Source organism: Vanellus vanellus, assembly GCF_965231255.1.
Source record: "Vanellus vanellus genome assembly, chromosome: 1".
In the NCBI taxonomy this organism is placed as follows: domain Eukaryota; kingdom Metazoa; phylum Chordata; class Aves; order Charadriiformes; family Charadriidae; genus Vanellus; species Vanellus vanellus.
This window is the reverse complement of record NC_138905.1, coordinates 205,521,018-205,544,454: the sequence shown is the minus strand read 5'-3', so window position 1 is coordinate 205,544,454 and position 23,437 is coordinate 205,521,018. Positions and strand designations below refer to the sequence as shown.

Sequence of the window (23,437 nt, the reverse complement as noted above, 5' to 3'; positions counted from 1 at the left end):
GAGGCATTTAAAAGACAGGTAGATGTGGTGCTTAGGGACATGTTTTAGTGGTAGTTTTGGCAGTGCTGGGTTGATGGTTGGACTCAATGATCTTCAAGGTCTCTTCCAATCTAGATGATTCTATGATTCTGTGAACGTGAAATGGTGGAGTTCAGGAGCCTAAGGGCTGGGAGAAGGGTGAAAAGCAAGCTTATACCCAGGATTTAAGGAGAGCAGACTTTGGCCTTCTCAAAGATCTGCTTAGAAGATAAGGGGTAAGGCCCTGGAGGGAAAAGAGGCCTAATAGGTTAATAATCAGAGATCAACTCCTCCAAGTTCCAGAGTTCTCCTCCCAGTGAATAAGAAGTCAGACAAAAACCCCAGTCCTCAGGCGTCAGTACTGGGACCTGTACTGTTCAACATCTTTGTCAGCAACAGGGACAGTGGGGTTGAGTGCACCCTCAGCAAGTTTGCTGATGATACCAAGCTCTTTGGCGAGGTAGACATGGTGGAGGGGACGGATGCCATCCAGAGGGACCTGGACAGGCTGCAGAGGTTGGCCCAAGCCAACCTCATGCAGTTCAACAAGGCCAAGTGCAAGGTCCTACATCTGGGTCGAGGCAATCCCAAGCACAAACACAGGCTCGGCAGGGAATGGCTGGAGAGCAGCCCTGAGGAGAAGGACCTCGGGGTGCTGATTGATGAGAAGCTCAACATGAGCCAGCAATGTGTGATCACAGCCCAGAAGGCCAACAGTATCCTGGGCTGCATCAAAAGAAGTGTGGCCAGCAGGTCAAAGGACGTGATTCTGCCCCTCTACTCCACTCTCGTGAGACCCCACCTGGAATACTGCTTCCAGCTCTGGAGTCCCCAACATAAGAAGGACATGGACCTGCTGGAATGTGTCCAGAGGAGAGCCACGAGGATGATCTAAGGGCTGGAGCACCTCTCCTATGAGGAGAAGCTGAAAGAGTTGGGGCTGTTCAGCCTGGAGAAGAGAAGGCTCAGGGGAGGTCTTATTGCAGCCTTCCAGTACCTAAAGGGGGCCTACAGGAGAGCTGGGGAAGGACTTTTTACATGGGCATGTATCGATAGGACAAGAGGGAATGGCTTTAAACTAGAAAAGGGCAGGTTTAGATTAAACATGAGGAAGAAAATTTTCACTTTGAGAGTGGTAAGGCACTGGAAGAGGTTGCCCAGAGAGGTTGTTGAGGCCCCATCCCTGGAGGTGTTCAAGGCCAGGCTGGACGTGGCCTTGGGCAACCTGGTCTAGTGGCAGGGGGGATGGAACTCGATGATCTTCATGGTCCTTTCCAACCTAAACCATTCTATGATTCTATGAAAAAATGCCAGGAGGCTTGCATGGATAAGCAAAGAGCTCCTAGCCAAACTCAAACACAAAAAGGAAGCAAGAGGGTGAAATCAAGGATGGGTTACCTGGGCAGAATACAGAAAATTATCTAAGCATCTGGGGATGAAGTTAGGAAAGCTAAAGCGGAATTTAATCTGACCAGGGACATCAAAGACAATAAGAAGGGCTTCTAAATGTACACAGGTGACAAAAGGATTACTAGGGGAAATGTGGACCTTTTGCTCGATGAGACAGAGGACATGAGTACACAGGACATGGAAAAGGCTGAGGTACTGAATGCCTTCTTTGCCTCATTCTTTACTGGCAAGACTGGCCTTCAGGAATCCCAGGTCCCGGAGACAAGGGAGAAAGGACAGAGCAAGATGTACCTTGCTGGGGGAGGATCAGGTCAGGGGGTACTTAAGCAAACTGGAAATACATAAGTCCATGGGCCCTTACAGGATTCATCCACAAGTGCTGAGGGAGCTGGCAGATGTCATTGTGAGGACACTCTCAATAATCTTTGGTTGATCATGGTGACTGGGAGAAGTGTCTGAAGACTGGAGGAAAGTAAATGTCACTCCTCCCTTCAAGAAGGGCAAGAAGGAGAATCCAGGGAACTACACTTTGAGCCCTGGGAAGGTGATAGAAACCATTTCCAGGCACACTAAGGACAAGAAAATCATCATGAGTAGTCAGCATGGCTGACTTCACCAAGGGAAACCATGCTTGATCAACTTGATAAACTTCTACAATGAAATGACTGGCCTAGTAGATGAGGAGAGAGCAGTGGATATTGTCTACCTGGGTTTCACTAAGTCCTTTGACACTGTGTCCCATAAGATCCTCCTAGATAAGCTGTTGGTGTGTGAGCTGGATAAGCAGATAATGAGGTGAACTGAAACCTGGCTGAAGGTCCAGGTTCAGGGGGTGGTAATCAGTGGTCTGAAGTCTAATTGGAGGCCAGTAACTAGTGATTTACCTTAGGGATCAAAACTGGGTCCAGTCCCATTTAACATCTTCATTAATGATCTGGATCTGGGGCAGACTGTGCCACCAGCAAGTTTGCTGATGACACCAAACTGGGAAGAGTGGCTGATAAGCCAGGGTGTTGTGCTGCTGTCCAGAGAGACCTCGACAGGCGTGAGAAATTGGCACCCAAGAACCTCATGAAGTTCAGCAAAGAGAACTGCAAAGTCCTGGACCTGGAGAGGAGCAACCCCAGGCACCAGTACATGCTAGGGGCCAGCCAGCTGGAAAGGAGCTTTGCAGAAAAGGCACTGGAGGTCCTGTGGACACCAAATAGAACATGAGCCAGGAGTGTGCCCTTGGAGCAAAGAAGGTTAATGGTGTCCTGGGCTGCATTAGGCAAAGTATTGGCAGCAAGTCAAGGGAGGTGGCTGTTCCCCTTTACTCAGCACTGGTGTGACCACACCTGGAGAACTGTGCCCAGTTCTGGGCTCCTCAGTACAAGAGAGACATGGTCATACTGGAGAAAGTCCAGCAGAAGGCCAGAAATATGATTAAGGGACTGGAGCACCTCTTCTATGAGGAAAGGCCAAGAGAGCTGGGACTGTTCACCCTAGAGAAGGGAAGGCTCAAGAGGGATCTTATTGATGTGTACAAATACCTGAAGGGAGAGTGCAAAGATTGAGGCAGACTCTTTTCAGTGGTGCCCAGGACCAGGGGCAATGGACACAAACTGACAGACAGGAGGTTCCCTCTGAACAACAGGAAACATTTTTTACTGTGAGGGTGACCAAGCACTGGCACAGATTGCCCAGGGAGGTTGTGAGGTGATATTTAAAAGCCATCCAGACATGGTCCTGGGCAACTAGCTCTAGATTGAGCAGGGAGGTTGGACCAAATGACCTCCAGAGTTTCCTTCCCACCTCAATCGTTCTGTGATTCTGTCATTCACCATTCATCATGACACCAAGATTTTTTAAAAAAAAAAAAAAGGAAAAAAATGTAAACAAAGCATATACATATACACAAACCACAAACATGCACAAGACAGTCCAAGCTAAATGCCAGCTTGGGCAACTAACATGAAAATTGGTTATCAAAAATTTTGAGCATTCTGTTGCCCTTAGTGACCTGTGGGCTTCAGCAGGAGCACTTCAGCGATTGCTACAAGGCACACAGGCCTTCAGAAATGACACTATTCATTCAAATGCCATGCTGTTGTGACAAATTTACTTTGAGGCAGATGTTGTTGCAATATAGTTTCTTAGAAGACAAATTCAGACTCTCTTTAAGTGGATGCAACTGCTATAAAGTCCAATTGCAATCCAAATAGAATTGGATGTACTTTTATAGCTAAATTCAATCCTATCCTTTGAGGAGCTTTTCTCCTTGGGCATTTGAGGAATTTATAGGAAAACATTGTTATTTAGTGCTGTTAGAGTGACTGTGAATCTATATAGTTACACAAGTGTCATCGTGTATCTTACATATTTCTTCAGTAATCTAGTTCTAGAGCTACTTTGCGCAGGTTTGAGATGCACACATGCAAACTCACACCCAGGCACACAAGCTAAAATTCCTTTAAAAAATGCCTGCCATTCCTCAAAAAAAACCCCTTTATCACTGTCGGCGTTTTCATATGGTACCTACTTTTAAAACACAGTCCATCATTCACTCTCTGCTTTCCTTCTGAACTTCCCAGCAGTGAAGAATTGCATAATGAAAAAGAATCATTCACTATTATAATGAGCTTCCCAAACTGCGAGGTTTTGGTGCACATATTCAGCCTTTAGCTGGTCACAGTTTTTGACAGGAACTTGACATTTTCAGCTATCAGTTGTATCTGTGACTCTATAGTTGTCTCAATGAAAAAGAATCTTTGTTAGCAGTGCATCCTACCAGGAAGAAAACCTCCCTCTCCACTGTAGCAGCAATGCTAAAGCTTCCTGTTAGCTGCAGATGCCTAAATCAAGGCTCCTGTGCTGTAATACCAATTGCAAAGAGAAAAGGAACATTTCAACTAAATATACCAGAGAGTCTGTGCTTGTTTGCTTCACTAGTAGAAAAAAAAATATTCACACGCATTGACTCATACTCACTCCCTCTCATTGAATTACTTCATCTAGTTGTAATTCTCTGTGGCGTGTCTGCACGCTGCTCTAGGAACTGCTAAAATGACCTGCCTCTACATAATTTTTTTTTTTTCAAAAAGGAAAATAGTGAAATAGTAACTGTAGGAATGAAGAGGAAGGTGGGCTATTTTAAGAATATGCAGGATTATTTAATGCATACGAGACCAGGAACCAGAAGCACTCCCCTGCACTTCTAGACTCTCATATCACATCACTGCATTGATCTGAACAAGATGTTTCTCCACATTATGAAGGCAGAATCCTATGTGATGGTGAATTTTGCTCTGTGTTCTACAATAACGTTAGAAATAATATTGGCTGCATAACTGATCTGATCATTTAGCCATTTTCCATCATACTGAAGTCTTTTCATCCAAGGCACAGACTGTCCTTTGGCACTGACAGTTACACTGGAGCTCTGCCTGGAGCCTGCTTTCCACTAAAATTCCCTTCTTCTGGCAAGGTGGACAAGGTGTTCCTCTCACCCAGCTCTTGGTCTCATGAACACCTAATTAAGCCAGGAAGGAGGGAAGGGAGAGTTGCTGCTTGATTGGTCCCCAGGTGCTTCTGAAAATGAGCTGTGCCAGCTTGAACTGCAACGCTTTGATAGGAACCTCTAAAAATCACTGCTGCTGTCTGCACCTTCCCTGGAAAAAAAGATCAGTCTCTTAATTCGTTAGGTTCTCAACAACCTGGAGAGACCCTTTAGATGGGATTGGAGCGCTGTTGTTCTACTGACACGTTTGTGTTCACGTTGCCTGTTTGACATGGAGCTGAGTGCTGTGGGTGCTGGGTCAGAGGCACAGGCCATTCCCAAGCAACTTTGTCCAAGGGTCCACAGACAACCATGATCTAGTTGCAGAGAAGAGAACGGCAAGAAAGGGGGAAAGGGAGGGTGTTTGCTAGGGAGTCACAGGTTAGATGTGAGAACAGCTTCAGCTAAGGGACCTGTGTCTGGCATACTGAAAGGATGGGTGGGAAGGTGGAATTAGACATCTCCAAGTAAAATTGAGACAAGGGACCACTGTCATGAACCACTTGCCATTTCATAGAATCATAGAATCTCTTACGTTGCAAAAGACCTTTAAGATCATCGAGTTCCACCATAAATGTAACACTTCCAAGTCCTGCCAAACCATGTCCCTAAGTGCCGCATCCCTGGGCCCTCACAGAAAAGGCCGTTGACTCATGTCTTGTGCCCGGCAGCATCACTACCAATGCAGAGGGCACAGCTGCAGGCTGCAGCAGTGTGCACTGCAAAGAGTGATGTCTGTATGTAAGGGAAGGCTTCTGACTGCAGGCATACCACTTTTAATTTTTTTTTTTTGTCCATGGGAGTACGAGAACGAGTGATTCAAACCTGTTTCTAGTGTAGAGCCAGCAATGAACAAAGGCAGCTGTTTCACCATAAGGCTGCTCTGGGAAGGGTTGTGGCAGCCTGAATGCAGCCTGGGAGATGAAAACCTGATTTGTTCCACCTCTCTGTAGGCACTTACCAGAGAAACTTTTTGAGTGAAGTGACTCTCACCACGCTGTAGAGTCAGTGGGGAAATCAAGCACTTTTCTAGGAGGGGTGCTTGTCCTGCACGAGCTGAGTCACTGTCTGGTGGTGCCTGTCGGTCCAGTGAGTGTAAAGAAAGCTTTAAAAACAGGGCTTCAAATGTACATACTAAAGGTCAGTGCCAGCAGTTAAAAGTGGAACGAGCCTGGTGTAAGTCCCTGGGTTGGCATCTCCTGGGAAGCCCACGGTGGAACAGGGAAATGAGATCAGCCATTGAATTGCAAAGCTGTCATCCAGATGTCTTTCAGTCCTCCATCTAAGACTGGAAGATCTGGAGGATTAGAGAATGAAAATTTTCTGGTGGAGAGCAAAAATTCTCATTTATGCCCCAGGAAGGCTTCAAACTATTGAGAATGGGCTTTAAATTGTGCCTCTGGTTGAAGCTAGCTCAGATCGTTCGGGAACAGCTGAGTAGCAGCGATACCAGTCTGACTCTGTGCAGTGGTGGTGCAAGATGGTAGACCCAAAATGTTAGATACATACCACCGTGCAACTGTCTATGCATGACAGCACTTCCTTTGGTACAAAATTATGTTTGGATCGATCTGCTGTTCTTATAATCATTTATATTTATGATTATACAGAACGTAGACTTTTCTACTGTAAATTATATACATTTTGATTTGCAGGTTGGTTACTGGAACGACATGGATAAATTAGTTTTGATTCAGCATGAACCTACACTTGGAAATGACACTTCAGCCATTGAGAATAGAACAGTAGTTGTCACTACAATTTTGGTAAGGTGTTTCTTTTTTTTAATGCTTATACTGGTGTGTGACATAATCTCATTTCTAGTTATGGTCTAAATTAGTCTGCCAGTTCCTAGGTTAGTGGGAGGGTGAGAGCCATATATCTTAATTATCTTGACTGTCATGTCTGTACAGAGTTTTTTTGGTACGCATTTAATATAATGATTCACTTGAAATCAGATTTTTAAAATTGAGTTGATGCAGTTTTTTTCCTTTGTTCAGTCTTTTCTATTTTTATTAAAGTAAGTCTCAGAAATATAAGTGAATTCTTTCAAGGTCTAATTGATAAATATTGACTCACAAGAAACTGGAAGAAAAGAAAAACCCAAAACCTCTAAATGACAGAACTGAGCAGAGGGTATAAAATTAGGTGTCTGTAATGCCAGTGTCCTTTTTTTTTGATGCGTTATAAATTCAAAATTGGCATTAGCAAGAGCTAAAATTCTAAGTAGTTTAGTTCAGTCAGCCAATCAGAACTGGATTATCTACTTTTAACTGTGAATGAAAAGATGAATTTAGCAGATGCATTAGAACATATTTCTTAATATTTCTTCAGCATTTCAATAAAATTTCTATTTAAAAAAAATCTAAATAGATTTGGGGTTTGATTTTCCAGTGTTGTTGGTGTTTTTAAAGAGTGGTTGCAAATGAGAATGCAGTTGCCTCATTCATTTATGTTTTTTATACATAGTTTTTCAAAAACATTGTTTCTTACAAATCTGTATTTTAAACAAAATACTTAGCAATTTTCCCTCTGAAGTCAGACATGCCCTTTTAAGCTGATGTTTGTGAAAGCCAACTGGCAAAGGGTGACCTTTACCTGACCGCTTTTAAGATTTTACATCTCAGTTCACTGCCCTTTTCACCTGCTTCATTTAGACAAGATATTTTAACCCTTTAGAATAAGCTGTCTCTCAAATGGGAAGGAATATTCCGTATGTGTTGTTAAGCAGTATTTTTTCTAAGTTAATGCAGAGTTGAAAATAATCCAAAGGAAAGTGTCAAGACATTTTCTTACTCAAAAATGCAGTTAGTTACCAGATTTCCAGCAGTCTGTATCAGCATTTATACATTAAGTATGTTTTAACGAATCTCCTGTTGAAGATTATCATTCCAGGATGCAAACCAACCAAACTGCTATGCAGGAATTCAGAATGTAGCTCCTAACCAAATTGTGTAACTTTCTATTTTATTTTAATTTTTTTTGCATGGGACATTTAAAATATATGTATCTTTTTCCTAAAAAAAAAAAAAAAAGACTTGGTGATGGAAAAAAAATATACTTCAGTACAGTCCTCCTCTTTTCAGCCTCTGATGAAGAATCCTATTTTAAGAAATTGATCAAGGAAGAAAAGAGTCCCAAGATGCTGCGAACATTCCTAACTAAGGCTCAAGTATTAACCACCAGTCTAGTAGCATTGAGCTAATTTTTCCATATGGATTACTGTTCCTCTGACTGGATGACCAGGCACTGAACCACCAAGAAAAGTTCTGTGACTAATCTGAAATATCTAGAACAGATGACGTTAACCTTCAACTTTGCCAAGCTGAGAAGAGAACGATGTGAATAACAAGCTTTCAGTCGAAATTTTCCTCTCATACCAATCCTGATATCTTTGACTGAAGCTACCTACCATACATGAATATTGTCATTTCTATAAATAGCTCCAAGCTTAGGAGAAGCGACTAAAAAATAATAATGAAAAGTAATATAGAAGGTTCCTGTTTGCCAGAAAGGAAAAAAAAGGAAAACAAGAAAGCTTTTAAAATGTGTTATCTTGCCTGTCCTGTTTGCATTGAAGCATTTTGATGTGCATAATAAATGTTATCTTCAAAAGAACTTTTCCAGTCCCTGTATTGAAAGGACTGGTGGGATCATTTTCAAAACCAAAAAAGACGAATTAATATTCCAAAGCATGCCCTATGTTTATGCAGCATGTCATTTTGGGATAAAAGCAATTATTTGAAAGCAGCACCGCTTCTTGGCCAAAAGCGTCCCCTTTCAATGTCTCAAAATCACAGTGCAAGAGAAATATATCAGAATTTGGTTTGAATAAGAATATATGGTGAATTCTGCCTTATCATGTCCATCTCCCATCGTCTGCACTGGAGCTGCACACATGATGCTGAAGGCAGATTAGAACCATGATTCTTAATATTGGCCTGCCAGGGCAATGTATTTAGCATCCACAAGCATATGATCACACACACAAAGAAAAGATATATTTAACTGGAGTAACTTTCAGAATCCTGTTATTTTGCTCTTCTCTGTATTATAGTCATGTTGCAAATGCCAGACAGAGACTTTTTCACCTCTTCATTGCCCTCTTCACATTGAAGGGAAGTTGAACCATTGTAGACAACACATATAATTTTGGTTGCATGCATATTTTCCAACATTAAACTGAAAAGCTTTTGCAACCAGTGCTGTCAGGCTTTCCAGTCTTCAAAGACGGGTATCGCGGCAGCATAAGAAAAGTTTACTACAAGTTTTCAGCATGGCTCGCTTTAATTTTTGCCTGAAGCCAAATAGCACAAGTTGATTTGCCTGCCGTTTCTTCAGTTGTTATGTGTCTGTGCTTACTTTGCTGTAATGTGGCTGTATGGCTATGGCATAGAAGGCGCAGTATAACAAATTAGCTCTGCAATCAAAGAACTTACTGCAGTGTTTTCTACTTGGCGGAATGTTATGTTCATTTGTAACGTAGTGAGAGCACGTAGAATTTATTCTATAGTTTTGGTTTAGGGCACAGGCAGTCAACCTATCTCCGATTAGTGAGGTGGTGAAGGAGCCGCCCAGAGAGAGGTGGCAGCAAGGGCAGCCGATGCGCTTTACTCTATCAGCTGCTGCGCAGCCCTGTTTCTTACAGTTCCTGGGAGAGCCCTGTGTCCTGCACCTTATGTGATGCACAGCCTCCTGCACGTCTGGCCCTCTGGAAAGGACAGATTTGCTACCTGTGTGCAGAGGCATTCCCTGCAGGGGTGGCTTGGGACCTCCAAGTGCACAGTAGGCTAACCCTATGACCGGAGAAGGGATGCCATGTATAGGCTTCCTCTAACACTAAGGTCAAGTGAGTGACTTTTCCAGCTCGGAAGAATGATCATCTCTCATTTAGCAACTTGAGAAATACGATGACAAGATGTTGAGGTAGAATATAGGAGGATAGGCTGGGGAGACTACTCCAAACTCTCTAATCCATTTCATGATACAGCCAACTCTGTACCTACTCCCAGATTGCAAAACTTAAAAAATTGTAAAAATCCTTTAGAACCAAAGCTCAACGTACAATGAGCTGTGTCTGCATTGCGGCTACCAGCTCAGTATTTTAATGAGATAGTCTTGGTGTTGGCAGGTTAAGCTTTAAGGGCAGGATCCAATTCAAGACCGAGTCTCCTAAATGTAGGTGACTTTACAAAGGGTATTGATTCAGTTGCCCACCCAGTGACATTTAAGATGCTCTAGGGTATACTGTCTCCCCCCCATTTATTACACCGGCAGGATGACACTTGCCTGTTTTATGCCATATATGACCACTCTGCGTGGACATCTCAGCTACTGTATGTTGCTGCAGGCATGTGGGATGAGTTGTGCCCCAAGCATGTAAGTTTTCATCAAAGTCTGCAAAGATTTAGAACTTGATTCAGTGGCCCATAGGTGGATGCCGAGCACTGAGGATATCAGACTTATCGGTAAAGGGGCAGCACAAAGGACCTGCAGAACAGCACTTGGAGGTCGAGCAGGTTACCTCAGGGCGTCTCAGATAACAGATACCTTCATTAGGTGACTGAGAACCACCCTCATTGTTTTGACTGATAAACTCTTGATGGAGTCTTACCTCAAAAATTCTAACTATAACCTCCTTTATCATAATAGAAAAATATTTTTTCATTAGAAATTTTATTAATTAAATCCTTTAGTAGACTGGAGAAAAAATTGGTTTGTTGCATGACAATTGTAAAGACTTCAAACCGAATCCTGGACACTTTATTCAGAAAAAAATATCCCAAACCAAACCAAAACCACAAAACCCAAGAAACCTTCCATTGCTATCTACAGAAGTTTCTTTCAGAATAAAGTGTGATAATGTGTGCTACTCCTGTTCTAAAAATGAGACATTTCCTTGCACAAATATTTGTCCTTTCACAAATTATTTTTGCAATGTTTAAAGATTTTGAAATGAACTTTAGAATAGGAAAGCCAAACATAAATCTGTTTGGTATTTGGGTTAGTTACTTTCTCCAGCTTCCCTTATAGTATGAATCATCAGTTGCGAGCATTTTACTGTACACATGAATTTGTGGCAATGTGGTGGAATGATTTGTTTACATCTATAAAGGTAAATGTTGCAGACATCAACTTGTATTTACAAATGTTAAGTATTGTTATAAAATTGTGAGTTATATAAGTAAAGCTTGCACCATTTCAAATCTCTGTTCCGTGCTAGTCATTGATCATTTCAATGTGGACTTTTCCTTGATTCACTACCCCATAGACTACTATTAAGCAGCTGAAATCTTGCAAATATTCCGGTGTTAAACCTCATTCAGCAGTAAGTCAAACCTGTGTTTTACATCAGTAGGTTAACAGGTTATAGTTCACAAATGTAGTAAATACAAAGATGGTGGGGGGAAGTAATTTTTTTATTAGACAAGATACTGTAACTGGAAACGGTGAAAAAGCATGCCTACTGTTTTCAGCTATTTCAGCTGATTTAATAGAAGATATTACCTCTCCATAGATATGTTGCATCTCTCATATCTCTAGACTAGCATGGTGACAATAACATTACTACTAATTTAGAAGATGCTATTCTAATAGATTATACAGGAAAAATAATCCTTTTCGGTGCCACAGATAGAAAAGAGCATCAAGGTATGGCTGAGTACGTGCTCTCGATCAGTTCAGATATTTGATGACTTTGCAGTGTGACCTTACAAGTTCACCTTTGTAAGTTGCTTGTTAGCAAACCAGTAAAACTTGCCTTTCAGTGCCCTGATGTTATTAAAATAACATCTGCACACCTCATTAGCTTGAAACATCCCCAAAGTTTGAAATAGACAGAATTTAAAACTAGTGCTTTTTTTTGTTTGCAAACAGTCTTTATCAGAAAGCCACATTTAGTCCCACCCACATACCCCCATCAAATTTTACCTTGAAAACACATCTCTCATTATTCGGCAGGTAAAGTAGGTAGGCACAACAATTAAATAAACTGTTATTTATTCTGCGTAAAATAGGTAGGAGGGAAAGGACAATATAGTAAGCAAAAGGTAGTAGGTGTTCCCATTATTTTTAATTGCATTGTTTCACATTGGCAGATCTCACTCAATTGCTGCCTCTTTTAAAGCCGTCACAGCAAGAGGTACTACCTTACTTTATAAGAGCATTGCATTATAAGAGATGTTCCTTGCTGTATTTTGCTGTAAATTGGTAAGATCAGAGTGTGTAGAAAGATAAGTCAATGGGTAGAGAACCGACGTGGTTCCTCCAAGTCACCCAACAGATCCCTGCCAGAACCCAGGTCTTCTGAGCCCTCACTTGGTGGTCCCTCCACTGTATGGGATTGCCGCTGCTTGCACCTACCAGAGATGGTATTGGACCCCACTGCTTCCCTTCTCAGCGTTCCCTGAGAGAACTCATGGGGAGGAGGGCTGAAGTTTATTTAGCTTTTAAGAGGAAAAATAAGGCATCTGTCACTTTGCTTTGCTGTGCAGAGACAGTGGAAATGCTTTTTCGTAGCAGCTCTGTCAGCGATGAGGTGCAGGCAGAAGCCCAGTGTCTGGATTTTGGGAGAAGGAGCAGGCTGACCTGGCCTCCTCTGTCTGCTTTGTGTCCCTCTCCAGCATCATTATTGCCTCGTGTGACTTTAATTGTATGCCTTTGGCTTGGGACTTATAAGAAAGGCTGGATCGGAAGACCTAGCAGTCACTAACCCTGGTCTTTAAAAAACAAAATTGCTTGTGAGGTGCAAGAAGCAAATAACTGAAGCTTGTAAGGAGAGTCCACAAATGCAGGATACGGACAAGACTTGGTTGTATTTCTAGCTAACAGTTGGCTAAATCACGGTCAGGAGTTATAGAATTTTTCTCCTCTGTTTTTAAACATTTTTGTGAAATAACATCTATAGAAAGACACAGATTTTGGGTTTTCCTCTCATGGGAAGAAAAAGCCTACATAAGGGAGGAACATTTTTTTCATGTGTCCAAAATACTTCCCCAAATTAAGATCTACTGTAAAGAGAGGGCAGGACCCCTTCTCCTTGCTTTCCTCTCTCCCTCCCTCTGGAAGACAGGTGGTTGAGATTGAGCTGGTTTAACTGGGGATAGGAATACAAGAAATGGTGCAGGCTGCTGGTAATACTCAGCAGTTTTCCTTTGAAGATACAAACTCTGGATGGGCAAAGGTATTGCACTGCATCGCCGTAGTGATTACAGTATGTAGTTAATGCTGTAGCTCAGTGCTCTTCTCAGTGCCCAGGCCACACGCCTCAAGATGATAACAGCTTGCTTTGTGATTGCCCCAGTTTTAGAAGTCCTTGGCAATCCTTAGCCGTGCAGTGGTCATAGCCATGTCCTCAAGAAAGGCATCAATCTGCTGTTGTCAACCTCAAATTTCTCTGGGCATTTATACTTACACGTAGGCCAAGGAACCACGTAGTCAGACAGAGTTTGAGTTTGGAATTGATCATTGTGGACGCTTTTCTATGCTGTGTGGTTCCTTAGCTGAAGTAATGGTCATACTGCATCAATGGCCTCCCACACTGAATTACTGGTAGGGGATTGTGGCCCCAAGAGGCACGTCCATAGCAGAGAATAACATAAGAAGGAGACGGTGGGAGAAGAGGTGTTCTGAGAACACACCTGAGAGCGAGACATTCCTGCGATACTTAAGAACCTGACTGTGATTTAAAGGAAACACTAACACTTCCTCATTCCCAAACCATTGGATTTAATCTGGGACCTTTCTCTCACATTGAAGTAAACGAACTAGACAACTTTCTTCACTCACATTACCCAAAGCTCTGTTCTGCGATCCTTATATGGAGGTGGGTCCTGGGCAGAATTACCACAGGCAGTAAACTTACATAAGTAAAGAGAATAGTGCCTCCCATGTATAATCTCTCTCTTTTCATTTTTTCTGCCTTTTTCACCTTATAATAGTAAAAAAAGATACTGTTCAGGCTTGCTTGTCAAGTTCTTCTCTTGGGTGGATCCACACCCTGCTAATAGAAGCTACATATTAGTATCCAAAAGGAAAAATTTACCTGACCCACTGAAAAATTTTGGAATTGGTTTCTTCAGTCCCCTTATTGCTCATGTAATGCCATGTATCTTCCATTGTTAAACACCTAATAGGGGTTACAAAATTGTTGTTGCTTACAGCTGATGTTGATGTAGTTTCAATGAAGTGGACATTGTCAGACTACATGTTTACCTTTTTTTTATTTTTGTTCTAATTAAGAATGTAGGAAAGATGTGAATAGAGCAGAGTACTACCAAGGTTAGTGTCAAAAAAACAACATTCGCCAGGGCTAGCACAGAGAAAACTTAAGTTGCCAGTATTTTGTGATGTAAATTCAAAGAAAGGGTGACATAAGTGACAAGTATTTTATCTGGAACTGACTAGGAATATGAATTACGTGAAGTAATTTAAAATACCACCAGAAAGTATAGTTTAACATAACGATTGCTAATGTCTGAATCCACACAGAGCAAAAAAGAAAAATGTGACCTTGTTTTCCCAATGCTACCTTGATTTCCCAATCACACAGTGTTCACTGTTGTGTTAGTATAGTTTACACAGGGAATGTAAGACCCACTTTTTGAGACAGGTTTCACTTGTTTTCAGTGGCACTCACCAACCAAAAATCTTCTGGTACTTCTTTTTCATCCAGCATGTAAAGTCAGTGTCAGCTTAATACCATTCTTGTCCGTGCATATTGTTTAGATTTGATCGTAAACGACCTTGCAGAGTCTGCACTGTTTATTCGAAAGGGAAGACATGTATTTCCTCGGGAACGTATTTACATGTTCTCACTGAAATGTATGTAGACTCTTAGTGACTATGCATTCTAAAGCCCGAGAAAGCAAATCATTCAGCCTGTGCGTCTAAAATTACATGACAGTAACCACACTATGTTAGAGGATATGCTTACTAACGGAAGTCAAAAGGGTAAATTATACCTTGCATTATCCCACACTCATTTGCATTGTAGAGGTGCAACCTCTAGTCACGCTTTAAATTCAGCATATACTGCACGAAGGTCTTTCATTTAAAACAAAGTACAATTTGTGTGCATTCTTGGATAGTTTTTGCGTTTATAATTTTTAAGGTTGATAAATCTTATGAAATGTATAAACCAAATTACAGTGTAAATAGTATACCATTACAGAATCATTTCTGTTCATACATTTTAATTTAAATGTGTTAATACTATCCATGAACTTTTTATAAGATGTGTATTGTTTAGTTGGCAAATTACATGTTACTTTTCAGAGTATATTCTGTATACTTCTCCTTTACAGTTCTACTTCTTTCATTATAGGAAGCCCCATATGTTATGTTCAAGAAAAACCATGATACGTTTGAAGGGAATGACAAGTTTGAAGGATACTGTGTAGATCTGGCGTCAGAAATTGCAAAACATATTGGTATCAAGTACAAAATTGCCATTGTTCCTGATGGAAAATATGGAGCAAGGGATCCAGAGACAAAAATCTGGAATGGGATGGTGGGAGAACTTGTTTATGGGGTAAGCATACCAATTTTTGAAGCAGGATTTAATTTATCATAGCATTAGTCATAAAATAGGAAGTATTTTTGCATTTTCTTTAACCTTGGGGTCACAGAAAAGAAACAGAATTCTGTTTCAGATGTCTGTGCTTTCATTTATTTTCAAGAGAAAATCAAATAATTTCCTGCAAATTCTACTATTTATTTAACTAGTACCTTCTAACATTAGAACATCCATAGTGTGCACATCTCAAAAATTCATTAATGTTAAGACTAACATTAGAGAGCATCTATTCCCCATGCATTGTAAAACTTAGTTGGGAAGAATATCACTCATTTATTCATTTTCATGGAATGGGGGACAGATCTTTTAAAAAAAAGATAGGACTCTTGGTCTAGTTTGAGAAATGGACAATCCACTGCCATATATAAAGCATATATAATAAACCACTACAGACAAGTACGCAATTATGCAATTCAGAATTTAGACGGACTTTCAAGATGAACATCAATTATAAAATTTAAGATCAAACCTGGTAAGTTCAGCAACTAAGAGCAACTAGGAGTTATAAAGTGGTCTGGAGAAGGATTCTTCATAATAGCATAACAGTTAACAATTCTGTTGAAATATAAAGTTGTCATATTTAATGAAAGCAGTGCAAACAAATCCAAAGAAATAGTATCTGGTGTTACCAAAAGTATCAAAACTCAGAGCTGTGCTTCCTGTTGACTGCAGGTGCTAATATCTGCACTGAGAATAGATCAAAATTCTTAGAGAAACTTTTCATTTCAGTGATGGAATAAAAGAAAAAATCCTAAAACTATTCAGGTGAGAACATTTCCAGCAATGAACTCATAACATGCCTTAATCTCCCTATAAAAAACTACTGCACACCAGTTGGTCCATCCGCAGTTGCAGTGGTCCATGCACAGTTCCAGTGATGGTTAGGGCCCTGTGTGGCAAAGCCTGGTGGCTATTCTCACAGCTCCGTTTCTGTGCCTTTCTGTCAGCTAAGTATAGCTGATAAATTTTGTCAGTCTTCTCCACTAGCATCAGTTCAGGGGACTCCTCAACATGAAACAGACTGTGTGCTGTAGGAGGGTGGGAAATGGTGCCCCAGAGTTTTGTTGATTTCCCTTCCACATGGGAATGGGAAGGTTATAGCGGCCTCCCCAAACCCTTTATGTTCTTGCAAGTTCTTGGAGAAGCCAGCCTCACTTGTGTCTTTAAAGAGTGATCACGAAGTATGTATATCCACTTTAGTGGCTTGGATGCAGCTCAACTCTCAGGATTTTAAAAGCCAATGTTATTTCCAATTTATTTTATCAAAATGGAGGTAACTCCTTGTCTAGCTTTTAATCGCAATAGCCACTGCATGGATGTCAATGGCTATGCACCGTTTTACACCAGTAGCTTTTTTAAAACATCTGAAAAACTTTACATATTGTGTAAAAATTCCCTTGCCCAGAGGCAGAGTTTTAATAGCAGAGTTTTAGTGGTCTGTAATGAAAATTACCATTGAAAATTATAGAGGAAACTTGAAATTACACTTTAGTTTTCAGTTTGTTTGGGGTTTTTTCCCTTTTATTTATCTTCAAAAATTTACCTCATCAAACCCAAGCTGTCCTAGTGCTCGACTAAAACACAAAGTTCCATGAGGAAGCTCACACAGAGGTTCATGCCAGTGCTGGAAAGTGACCCGCTGCTGTTAACGTAGCTGAAAGCAACAAAACACAGGCACGAGGAACATGTTGCAAATCACCTGCATGAAGAGGATGGCCCAGAATAGGTGGTCATTTTTTGTGATGGAAAAGAATGAAGTGAAGACTCTTTCAAAGGTTTGATGGCCAAGTTTAAAAGCTCCTGCACAACTATCTGTTTAGGAAGGCTGCAGTCTGATTGTGAATCTGGATTTGAGCTCTGGGAATGGGCCACAGTGGAGCTCTTGGAGTTGCTCTTTTATTGAAAGAACAGAAGTCTGCTGTTGGCCACTATATTTGCTGTGCTGTCCAAAAGCTCCCTTAGCCTATATCTATCCCAGTATATCAGTGGTACCAGGGAATGTCCCCGGGCACTGGAACTCGCTTGACTAACTGTTAAATTGCAACAATGGTCCCTGCTATATTTTTGGCTCATAATTACTCTCCAAAACAATTTCATAGCCCAGCTGGACACTACTATGGGGGGGAGACCGTTTCCGATAAGCAGCTTGAATGCAGCCATCCTGGTTGAGAGGTTAAGTAACTGTCATGGTAGTGACACAGACTGTCCTGTACCAGCTGGCCTTAAGGCCAAGAGCTGCTCCAGGCATGTTTGATGTACCTTTACAGGTGGAGCTTTAAAGGAAATCATTCTTCCTGTCAACTTATAAAAGTTTGCCGCTTAAGATTTCCATAGGAAATCCATGAGGAGCATCCTCTCTGCAACTTCCTTGAGTCCTTGCCAGATGATTTACAGAATGTCAGGTTCCCCAACCTATTCCATACAGAGAAAGCAGAAAAATCAGTCGGTCAGAGACTTTCCTGCAAAGCTGTGCTATAAGAGGATGTTCATCTTCTCTGGTAGATCCCCAAATCATAAACGCGAGAACTCTGAGCAGCTGGCTACGCTTCCAGCAGGGCTTTTTGTAAGCAGCCAGGATTGGGACAGAATTTGCAACGGAATTAGCAAGTTAACAAGACAATCTATTCGGGAAACATTTTACAGCTTCTAATTCCCAACCACATTAAAGGATTAGCAGACAGTTTTGTGCTGGCCAGTGAGAGTGATCCTTTTCTGTGCCACATGAAAAGGTCCCCTCCTCTCCTGCTCTTTACACCGTACCCCAATGCCTCTTAGCCCTATCCGCGCTACTGAGGGTGGACACGTGTGCCAATTTTATCCCACCTTCCCTTGAGACCCATATGCACCGTTGGTCGCTCTGGTAGCCGGACACCTTCAGGTACTGCACAGAGCAGCTCGGTTGTCACCTAAACTCTCTAGCTGATTTTTCCATCATGTCCTGGGGGAAACAGTGTATGAAGTGTTGTAGTGTACAGTTTTGCTACGGCTGTAGAAGGTCAGGGGGGAGTGTTTATTTTCCTGCTGCGTTTTTAACATTCTCTTAAAAACTACCAGGAAATCTTGGTCATTTGTCCCTGGCTTATCCGAACGCCCGCAGTATTCCATGTGGGGCTCTATAGCCCTTGATACCGACCTCACAGAAGGAATGCTGGCTGAGGATGAAATACCATTAAGCACATGTAACAGGTGTTTCCAAATGCGCTAACAGTCAGGTCCAATTAAATATTCATTCTCCTGACACAGAATGCTATTCTTTCACTGCTTAACACAAAAGGTCACGACTCGTTTCTGTTTAAAATCTGAGAAGCTTAAGCTTCTGAAGTTGAAATGACTGCCTGCATGATTTTTCGCAGATAGGCTTACCACCTTCATGCAGCTTGTACCAAGGATAGATTTTATTCAGAAGGTTATAATACTGGAAAAGTAAAAGTCTCTTGCCATCAGACTCAATCTTGCCCCGTTGTATCATATTGGAAGGATACAGAATCCATCAGTATTATCTGTACTTGATAGTGATGCGGCCGTCATTGAAATGCTGTTACAGATGTAGTTGCGTCAAGTGCGAAGTATCATTAGCCTTTGTCAAAACAGCTTTCACTGGCAACAAAATCGTGAATTGTTCGCACCATTGTTACAGTGTTAATCATTTAAATCCATAATTATATGGTGCACGTTAACTGGGCAAAGCACAAATGCTGATGATTACCATGCACAGCTATTGTCATTATTTAGCTTTCAACAACAAAAAGTTTATGTAGGCCTTAATGTGGCACACAGTAGTCTTACAAAAATAATAACTAATACGACCAAACTGGGGAGGCTGCACTTTTTCCAATTACTTGGCTTCTAATTGTGACCTAGCCGTGGACTGTCCTTTTGCATTAATTGGCATGAAACAGGTTTATCTACATTATGAATAATCTGTCATTAGATCGCTATTGCAATGAAATGGGTAAGTTCCTATTTCTCCTCTTTAACTATTTAGAGGAGTGTAGGCAGCTAGTGCTGATGTAGTTCGAGTTCTGCGTGTTCTCTGTAAGCTTTTAAATTTAGTGAGATGAATCTTGTCCAGTGTTTCACATACAGTATGCAGTGTGCTAATTAGGTCTTTAAAATCTCCACAATTTGCACTAAAACGACGCTGTCGCTTTTCCACCTCACATCGTAAAAACTAAGAGCCCTCATGGATCCTTTTTTTAATCCCAGTAGCGATCTGCGGACACAAAAGAATGAGGTGTTACCCAGTGCTTTTGAAGACCATTGACCGGGTCTATTATTTACACTGTGTTAACGAAGATACCACTATGTGACAAATAGAGAGATTAGCGGTAATAAATCACCGTTTCCCTGAGTCTTTCAGTTAATTCATTTCAACGACTCCACATTAGGTGTTCGCAGTGGCTGAAATTTAGGAATATAAAAGACAGTGACTCTAAGGAAGGAAACCATACTTCTAGAGAAAAGGAATTCATGACTGAGATGAAATACAAAAATATGCAGCAATGCCAGTAGCCCAAACCATCCTATAGTCCTTAGACTACGGAAACCAAATTTACTTCACAATTTTCAGAATATTTAAAAATATATTTTAGACATGTTACTTCTCTTCATACAGCACCTATCTTAAAATATCTATTTCAGTCACACTTATGTAATCGCAAGACTTAAAGAGGCCAAATTTTTAAAATTGCCTTGTATTACAAAATTTACATGAAAATTCAGAGAATTAGCAATATTATCATAATGTTTACCCAAAACAATAGCACCAGAGATAATGTCTGATATGTTTGCAAAATTATGATTTTAATTGTGTTGCTTAAACTATAATATCTTTACATAAGATTATGATGCTAAGTCTTTGCATCACAACTATTTCAGAACAACAGATGTAATCTGATGATTAATATATAGCAATTTTAATAAAAATTTGTATTTTGGGGCAACTGCACTGGAATGACTCAGTTCTTTTGCGTTATTCACAATTATACTGCTACCAAAATAGGTTTAAATTTCAATTATATTAAATTAGTTTTAAATTAAATTCCATAAAATATGTGTCACTTAGTATAACAGTGTATAAAATAACAAAAACATAATATTTTAAATGCATTTATCTGTTTCAAAGTTGTGAGATGACAAAAAAAGCCTACATTTCAGCTTCTTTTTTTCTTTATCATACAAGCTATTTAAGTAACACTTGAATTAAGCTATTTAAGCACATCCTTAATTTTCACCATGTTTTAATGTCACTGAAATTGATGGGATTTAAATATATCCTTGTATATTTTACTGCGTATGAATGTCCCTAAGAACACCCTAAAAGGCAAACGTGCTTAAATGCTTCGCTAAACTATGGGCTTTGTACTATATCTGAAGATGCTACCCCATAAGGTGAATTTGGGTCAACTGAGTATTTAGAAAATAAAACTACGACAGTTCTATTATGGAGATTTATGAATAGCTCTTGATTGCGCCTGTGAAGATGGCTGGGCCTGGGGTGGGGTAAATACAGGCAGATTATCTCATATATTGGGGCCTGAAGCAGAGCAACGCCACTGCAGAAGGCAGGTTGTGACTCTGCCTTATTTGCAGCCAACACCAAGCGCTCCCAAAATATGCTGTTACCCCCCTCAGCCCATGAGCTGTGTAGAAGCCCGTGCTGGCCACAGAGCACGGCTCTGCTCTCTGAATCCACCTAGATAGAGCACCCCGATGGTGAACAGGAGAAAAGTTTCAGCAGCTTCTGCACCTGTTCCCCTCCCACCCGTGCATCTTTCGTCCCAGTTCCTTATAATTCCCATCTCAAGTGCTGCTGTAATGACGGCTTTGGCTTACGAGGCGAGGCGAGGCAAGGAGCAAACCTTGGTGTAACGTTGAGTCCCTAATGACAGAAATGGCCCATTAGCACAACTGCAATACCTGACAGTTCATGCAGACATCATTGTTAGCAGCCGTAATCACCATCATCATCAATAACCATTCATTCAAGACATCTTAATTTTAAAAATGTATTAGGGAAACATACTGAAAATTATTCCTGTCTCTAATGGGAATGGATTCGGCACACTTTTTATCCTTTATTGCATGGTTTTGCACAGCTGTTTTCTGTGTACTTGCCTTTTTGCACTGTTTAAAACCTGATTCATTCCTAGTGAACTATCTTTCCCCCAAGACAGCTGCGTGCCGTTTTGTGGCATCACGGCAATAGTTAATCACCTTCGCTGCTTCATGCTATTTAGAATTTCCTTGGGTCTGTGAGCTGGCTTCCCTCAAAGAATGATTGTATCTTATGAAAATATGATAATGAATGACTGTTTCTGGGATCTTGTAAAAAAGTCTCTATACATTCAGTAACAAGTGGGTCGTTCTCATTTTCCATTCTTCCTTGAATTCCTTTACTTTAGATTAACACCTAAAATGATCCACCTACATTGCTGCCCACCTCTACAAGATTTAGGAGTCTTCTCCTTAGCAGGAAAATTAAGTATTTCTATAATTCTGTAAAATAAAAACCTGCAATATATATGTTTTACTAAGAATATATTGAGTAAATATAGACTGTGATAGAAAGAAATAGAAAGATGGTGTAAAGAACATTTAAGCCACAGTGTCCTGATGTTAATGACATACCTTTGGAATTAGCTGCTTAGCCGAGTGTATAAGCCAACTCCAATTAATCTATACATCTATATTTCTTTTTTTCTTTATAGAAAGCAGAGATTGCTGTTGCGCCTCTGACCATCACTTTGGTACGAGAAGAGGTCATTGATTTTTCTAAGCCTTTTATGAGTTTGGGGATATCCATTATGATCAAAAAGCCCCAGAAATCTAAACCAGGAGTGTTCTCCTTCTTGGACCCCTTGGCGTATGAGATCTGGATGTGCATAGTCTTTGCCTACATTGGTGTCAGTGTGGTCCTGTTCCTAGTTAGCAGGTTTAGCCCATATGAGTGGCACACAGAAGAACCAGAGGATGGGAAAGAAGGACCCAGTGACCAGCCTCCCAATGAGTTTGGCATATTCAACAGCCTCTGGTTTTCCCTGGGTGCCTTTATGCAACAAGGATGTGATATTTCCCCAAGGTTTGTGTCAAATCTTTTTACATTTGCATTTTATCTTCAACGCTGAAGCATAAAATCTTCCTTCATTTATTTTCCTGGCAGTGTTTTGAAGTTCATTCTTTAGGAAGCCTTTTCATTTTTTTCTTTTTTGATAGCTATGATAAGGGCAACAGAGAATCTGCTTTGAATTTCAGTCATTACTATTATTTTACGTATGTCAATGTGCATAAACCACAAACAGCTCTCAGAACCAGCGGGCGTACGCAGGGGTAATTCCACTGAGTTGACTTCAGAGGAACTGTGCTGTTGCTAAATTAGTTCCATTGTATTACAATTATGAAATGCACACTATTGTGCTGATTATTTGCCTTGCATGAATGAATGTCCCATTTCTGTTCCCTATCAAGTTCTGCAGCACTGCTTCCAGAATATCGCTGTCTATGAGAGAGAGAATATTTGGCTATCTGTTTCGGAGAAGCCACACTGTATGGCTAAGCTGTGCCTTACACAGTGGGTGCCTCAGACGTAATATATGATCCCAGTCCTGAATTTCTCAACCTTTTCAGATGTTCGGGAACTTTAGCGTGCAGTAGCTACAATTTCTTAATTAAACATTATGACCCAATCATTCAAACTTGAATGCTTCATTTTAGCCATTAACAGTGAGATTTTGAGAGTGTTCAGCACTGGCCTAACTCTGCTATTATTGAAGGTAGCAATAAAACTGCTACTGATTAGGACTGGATGTACATTACTCCTCAACAGCCTTCTCATCAAATAACAGGTATTAAAATGGAAAATATAATTTTTTGCTTAACATAAATATCTGTTACCA

At 40.8% G+C, this 23,437-nt stretch overlaps 1 protein-coding gene across 3 annotated transcripts in view; it reads left to right on the top strand.

The window, feature by feature from the left end:
• The window catches only part of GRIA4 (glutamate ionotropic receptor AMPA type subunit 4), a gene marked incomplete at both ends in the record, with an annotated part of 232,294 nt that overhangs the window by 161,604 nt on the left and 47,253 nt on the right, over nt 1–23,437 (top strand). For 2 of the 3 annotated variants that reach the window (XM_082483508.1, XM_082483509.1), the window contains 3 exons: nt 6,622–6,732; nt 15,291–15,497; nt 22,253–22,623. In XM_082483508.1, the coding sequence (XP_082339634.1) occupies nt 6,622–6,732; nt 15,291–15,497; nt 22,253–22,623 (689 nt within the window). Of the gene's footprint in view, nt 1–6,621; nt 6,733–8,052; nt 8,086–15,290; nt 15,498–22,252; nt 22,624–23,437 lie in introns of those variants that run through there. The other variant, XM_082483510.1, reaches the window with a different exon arrangement.